The following is a 6795-nucleotide window of genomic DNA, read 5'->3' as shown; positions in this document are numbered from 1 at the left end:
TCTCGATAAGAAGAGTGAGAGAAACTTACTAGTTATGAGATCAAAAAAAGAGGTTCTCCCAAAATCCAAACCAAGTTGGAGGAGATTTCTATTTGCTTGTTTCAGGCCTGACAAAATGTTCCATTCCGTACATGAGTTTGTCATTAACAATGGATAAATTCTGAAATTCTACTGAAATGATAACAGTAAATCATTTTTTTACAAGAAATCAATTGACTCATATATATGCACATTATCACAATTCACAAACACAATAAAAAGAGTGGGATTCTACTGGAGAGAAGGGTACACATCATCAATTTCCTTCTTCCCAAGTCCGACCCCTCTCTCTCTCTCTCTATATATATATATTTATACTATCAAAAAATATTTGCCATATTTATGATTTTAACTTTCAAAGTACTCAACAGAACTTTCAACTCCCAATCGTCGAGCTTCCAACACAACCTCTACGACGCAGCGTCGATTGGATTGTTTTGAAAAGTTGTCAAGATGTTCCGATTCACCTCTTCGGAAGAAGCAATGATAGATGAGATAGGACGACTGGCTCTGTGAGTGGCTGAGCTGACTTGATGTTCCGCCGGAGATACCGACGGGACGCCGCAAAGATCGTCGTTCACGATGGTGATTCCAACTACCTTCGCTGCTACTCTCATGGTTCCACCCCCTTTCCATGGTTGCGATTGATCGAAACCTAGAACAAAAAAATATATGTAACGATTTTATAATATCTCATAGAGTCAAATTTCTCTGTGATATATGAATGTGGGAGTTGAAGGACCTTAGACATTATAAAATAATATTGTGGATCTCTTCTATTACTAAAAATGGGAGAGGGGGGATTTTTTTTTAAGGTCCCTGGTATTAAGATTTATAGCATAAAGGACATCAAATATTTTCATAATGTCTAAGGTCCCTCACATATTGATCCAGAGAAATTTCAATCTCTAAAGAAATTCTCTCCAAATTTCTCTGGACTTAAATTTCTCTGGACTTCCCACTGTCCAGAGAAATTCTCTCCAAATTTTCTGGACTTCTTTCCAAATTTATCTGGACTTCCCACCGTCCAGAGAAATTCTCGCCAAATTTCTTTGGACTTCTCTCCAAATTTCTCTGGACTTCTCTCCAAATTTCTCTGGACTTCCCACTGTCCAGAGAAATTCTCGCCAAATTTCTCTGGATTTCCCACTCTAATTTCTTTGGACAAAGTAAGTTCAAGTCTCATCTTAGCCTAAACTCTCTCTCACTCTCTAATATTTTTTCTTTGGATATATGGTTGCAGAAGAAGCTTCTGATTCTCCAAATTTCTCATAGCCATTATTGGTCATTCAAAATCAAAGAATTTCTCTAGTTACCTACCAGGAAATATTTCTTGGTTATCTAAACTTCTTTATTATTGGTCATTCAAAATCAAACCAAACCAGAGAAATTTGGGCTACCTAGAAACAAAAAAACAATCATAATTTTCTCTGTGTTTTGAACAAACTAGAGAAAATTATAATTGTTTTTCTCTATGATTATTTTTCTAAGAAACATTTTATCAAACAAGTTAGCTTCAAAGCTCATAGCTATATGTTTTACAGTTCTAAAAAGAGTTTTGTCAAACCAAATCTCATAGTTATGTGTTTTGGAGTTTTAAGAAGCATTTTGTCAAACAGTTTAACTTCATACTATATACATGGATGTTTATATGTGTATGAGTTGTAAGAGAGAGAGAGAGAGAGAGAGAGAGAGAGAGAGAGCAATCTCCTCTTGACCAGTCAAGAAGAGGAGGATATCACGCTCAGGTTCTGTCAAGTGGATCTCTATAACAGTGATTAGAGATATATCTAGGTAGTCACTTTCTGGCTATTTGGTGTAGAGTATCTCCATCGGATAAGTTCTTCCAAGAATTGTAAAGATATTGCAGTTAAAGGAATAACTTGAAAATTTCTCTGCATCTAATGTGACAGATGTGACAATCAATCGAAGGTCAAGTCTCCTCTTTACAAGCTGCTTCAACAATCCAAAAAGGACATCAATGTGGATTGTCCTCTCATGAGCTTCATCAAGCATTATAACTGAATACTGAGAAAAATTCTCATCAATCAAAATCTCTCTCAGAAGCATATCATCTGTCATATACTTGATTATTGTATCCGGTCCGGTCCAGTACAAATGACGACGATGAACTCCGATGATGGAGGTAGAGTTCGTCGGAGAGAGAAGAGCAAAGAGAAAAGGAGAGAGGGAGAGGTAGTTTGATTTAAGGGAATCAAATTTCTCTGTGATATATGGGTGTTGGGGATTGAGGGACCTTAAACATCATAAAATAATATTGTGGATCTCTTCCATTATTAAAAATGGGAGAGGGACCTTAGACTAATTTTCCCTTAATTATTATCCAATTTTCTCTTAAAATTAATCATTTAATTATTATCGTGCTAATTTTTTGTTACTAATAAATGTCCTATTTATTATTTGTTGTCCTCAAAAATAAAAATTTAGAGAGATACTTTTGAGAGAGAGAGGGTTTTGGGAAGTGGAGAGAGAAACTGAGAGAGTTATGTTGTGGTCGAGGCGGATTCTATAGCAGAGCCGAGAAGACACAAGGCAATGAAAAGATATACAGAGGGAAGAAGCAATCGCTCTACATTAGATCTGAGATTCTAGAGAGAGAGTATGAGCAGCAACAACAATGGGGGCGGGTTACAATCAATCCCTGCGGCGTCGAGGAAGATGGTTCAGAGCTTGAAGGAGATTGTAAACTGTCCCGAGCTTGAGATCTATGCCATGCTCAAAGATTGTAATATGGACCCTAATGAAGCTGAAAACCGCCTTCTTTCTCAAGGTTTTGCCTCCACTCTCTCTCTTTCTCTCTCTCTCTCTCTCTCTCTCTCTATATATATATATATATATGCTTATACATATTTTTTTGGGTTCTTTTATCTGATTGTGGTTTTGATGAATATCTGGGTACACACATATATATAAAGAACTCGAGTTTTTGAAAGATTGGAATTTTTTTCTTGATTGTTCTATATTTCCTGTTACCAAACGGGAGGAGTTGATTTTTATACGGTTTTTAGCTTGGTTTGTACTTAAAAAAGTATCCTTTTTGGTTGATTAGGGTTTTTATTTATTTGTTTTAGTGTTCCAAGTAATCAATTTTGCATGATGATATTAAGTTAAGTTCGTGTAACGTGCATTAATATATTTGTAAGGAAACATTTTATGCATTTTTATTGAACTACACTTGCAAGGTCCAGTTAAGGCATTTATTACTTCACTAATATTTTATTTACAAATATGTGGTTATTGTAGATATGTATGCATATTATGTTATTTATTTCTTTTTATCTGTCACTGTCAAGGTTGATATGCTGTAGAAGATTCACTTATTTACAACACTACACTTGGTGGTGCTTGATCAAATTACCTAATTTCAACGAAAATAACATTTTTTAGAGTTGGCATTTACTTGAAATATGAGAATATGAACTTAACACAAGGATTTCAGAATGCAATTATACTCTGCTCTGGTGGTGCCATGGCTTGGTTTGGTGACCAACATGAAACTATTGATGTGTTTCATTGCTACTCTTTTGAAAAATAGTTTTCTTGTTATGTTGTTCATGCTTGTCACTTGTTTATGATATATGGGATGTTAAGCATGGCAGCTTTACAAGACACAAGTGCTAAGCTTTATGCTTATTTACGCCCACCTCTTGCTGTTGGCTATAATCATAGAGTGTTTCCTTTAGCAAGGCATTCCCTGGTAGTGGTTGCAGTAAATTAGGGTGCTAACTTCTAACAGGGGTAAATTTTGTCAAGCCCCACCCGGGCCTTTGTTAGCATGCAGCAGTTGTCCTCAGGTTTAAACCTATGCCTTCATGCTTGTTTGTTTGATCTCTGACTCTTGGTCCTAGTAATGGCGCCTAGGATTTATGCTTCATTGCAATATAAAAATCTAATGGCCAGGTAAACATCATCACATGTGGATTGGTTGAGGCTGTGCAATTTTCTTGGCTTGAACAGCTTTGTCTTCTTGGCTATCAATACAGGTCAGAAAAGTTGAATCATGAAGAAAAGAAAATTATCGTCACATGTTTTTATTTCATATTGCAATTGGATTTGGTCCCATGATATATTAAGTTCACTAGTCAAGTTATCAACACAGGAAGTGCTTTTTTTATTTTCAAGTGGTCAAGCTGGGATAAGAAGTATGCTAACTTGACAGTTGTTAGTGTTCAATAGAGTGAAGGACCTTGTGTGTTGTAGCATGATCATATTTACATCATTATTATTCCTTGACCATGCTTGCTTCAACTGTATTAGTGGTTGTTTGCTAGATATAGGATACAGCTTAGACCTTACTGTTCTATCAATTTATTAGTATGCAGATTCCTTTTTTCTTTCCCCCTCTTTTTACTTAAAATTATCATTCACATGTGTTATTTTTTTTCATATTATTGCTTCTGCTAGCTCTGGGATTTAGTGGCAAGGAAAATTCTAGGGTATAGCTTCTATGTTTTTTTTCTGATATTCAAGCACAATTCTAATTTGAACTTTATCGATTTTCTAGATCCTTTTCATGTGGTGAAGAGCAAACGAGAAAAGAAAAAAGAGGTGCGTGGATGTGAAAAATGCTTAAAATCTCTGATTCGTATCGTTGGATAGTTGACTTTCCCCTTTTAAAGCTTATGTTGGTCATGTACCACTAATGCTTGCTACCATTCCGATCGTACCGAATCTGATGAAATTGTGGAGTCGTAATGTGGGGTTAAGTTATTTGTTTGTGTGTTTATATATTTTGTTTAGTTGGCCGTTTCGTTTTTTGTTTTCTCTGTTGTTTTCCCTAATGTCATAACATGAGATTAGGATGACCACATGTTTGATTATGCATAAGGGGCTTGGATTTTTTTTTTCTTTTCCTGTTTTTGGTGGAATAGGGTAAGCTTATTATTGCAGCCCTGTTAAGCTTTAGATTTATTGTTAGCGCTAGTTAAAAGTTCACCTTGTCATCCATTTTTACTTGTCTTGTGTTCATTGTTTCAGAATAAGGAGATAACAGAATCCAGGTTTCGTGGCTTTGGTAACTCTTCAAGTCGTGGGGGTAGGGGTGGCACTGATCGTTATGTTGGACGTGCTGGCTCAACCCAATTCAGCTCTTCTGGTATGTTGATGGAATTGTACTTTTTGGCAAGAGTTCATTCTTTGAATTCTTGTACTTGTTTGATCTTGACACTGGTTTCCTTTTCAGAGTCTGGCGTTTTACTTGGTAAATCTTCAGACAATAAGGAAAATGGAACAAATAATTACACAAGTGCTTCATCTTTAGCATTTGAAATGGCAGGAAATAATACAAATCGGCGATCCCCAGCCGACAGGTTAGTCCTGTTATAATCTCAGATGTGTGTTTCTTATCTAGATTTGTAAACCAAGGAGCTTTCATGCTGCTAAATGGTATATGGTTATACTTTGTGTATATGGCATTCATGAAATTCATTGGAGTGACGTACTTCTTTTTGGCAATCAATGCCACATCTTGTGATTAAAAAGATGCCCTCTACAGGTGCTTCTTTGAGACAGGTTGTGGACGTTTATGATTCTGATATACAAATGTGCACTGGATATCTAACTAATTTGTACTCTTCTTTGTGTTAGAAGCTTGGAGTAAATCTGAACCTATTAGCATTAGCTTTTCTTGGGGCTGTTGGTTGCAAAGCAAGAAAAAGACTTCAACATCATGGCAAATGGGTCCTTAGTCTTATTGTAACATGATCAGTCAGAATTTAGCTGTTCAAAATTGTGATTTTAAAGATAGTCCTGCAAATTATCTAATCTACCTCCTTTGCTTTCTTGGTGTTGCAACTAAAAACTTTTCCTCGAGGCTATACTTAATTATTGGCATCCATGAGGCTTCCCATAATGTCAATGGAGTGTTGATTGTTAAAGGATAATTTACTTTTAGAAGTAAATTGTGGGTAGCATAGGAAATCACGTACTATAATCAAAGAGTCAAAGAGCATGAGTGTAATATTGGAAAATGTGTAATACAGACAATGAACCAAAGAGATTTATGGTAGTAAATCTGTCCTTGCTCTACTTGGTCTTAATTTCTATTTGACTTACGTAAGCTTTTACAATGTTGTGTAACCTTGTTTGCATCCTCTTACGTGATGGCATGCATCAGACAGGATTTTATTTACATCTATCTGCAAGTTTTGCAGTTTATTTATGTAATTGTCCTACTTTGGCTCACATGGCAAATATCATTATGACTTATCTTATTTTGTGTGAGAATGACTAGAAATGCTATATTTTTTTGGGGGGAATAGAAATACTATACTTCAACTAACTTACAACACAACTGAATATCTTTTGAGTTAATATTATTCTAAATTGTCCTTTTTATTCCAATATCATCTATCTAAGAACCTGAGATGGCAAGGTCTAACCATATTTTATATTTGTTAATTAGTGCATTAAGTTTTAAATGGAAAGGGAGGGGTGCCAGCAGGTGTAAGATAATTAGTTGTATTTAATAGTAATTTATTCAAGATTTTTGCGTACAATTGTTACTGGACATGTCTTCGCCGGGAGCCCAAAAAGGAAAGATATATCACAAGATGCAATGGTTTCAAGGGGCATACGAGCTACACATTTTAAGAGCTAAACATTTTCTGCGCAGGTAATGATCAATATGAAATTGGGATTCGTTGTAGAAATTAGATGAGTTCCCACTTGATTGCTTCCCCTTCTAATAACTTCTGTTCTTTTTTTTTTTTGGGTGAATAAGAAATAATATAAAAC

At 35.5% G+C, this 6795-nt stretch overlaps 1 protein-coding gene across 1 annotated transcript; it reads left to right on the top strand.

The window, feature by feature from the left end:
* The first annotated feature begins 2661 nt into the window (after positions 1-2661).
* On the top strand, positions 2662-5537 carry LOC145799649 (GBF-interacting protein 1-like). The gene is made up of 5 exons (XM_082889254.1): positions 2662-2830; positions 4565-4608; positions 5038-5155; positions 5243-5369; positions 5411-5537. Exons 1-5 carry the CDS (start codon positions 2662-2664, stop codon positions 5535-5537), a joined length of 585 nt encoding a protein of 194 aa, XP_082745380.1.
* Positions 5538-6795: the final 1258 nt, after the last annotated feature.

Source organism: Camellia sinensis, chromosome 9 (assembly GCF_055761805.1).
Source record: "Camellia sinensis isolate YWXY chromosome 9, ASM5576180v1, whole genome shotgun sequence".
NCBI classification, from domain to species: domain Eukaryota; kingdom Viridiplantae; phylum Streptophyta; class Magnoliopsida; order Ericales; family Theaceae; genus Camellia; species Camellia sinensis.
The sequence above is the reverse complement of the archived record's forward strand: the minus strand, read 5'-3'. Positions and strand labels throughout refer to the sequence as shown.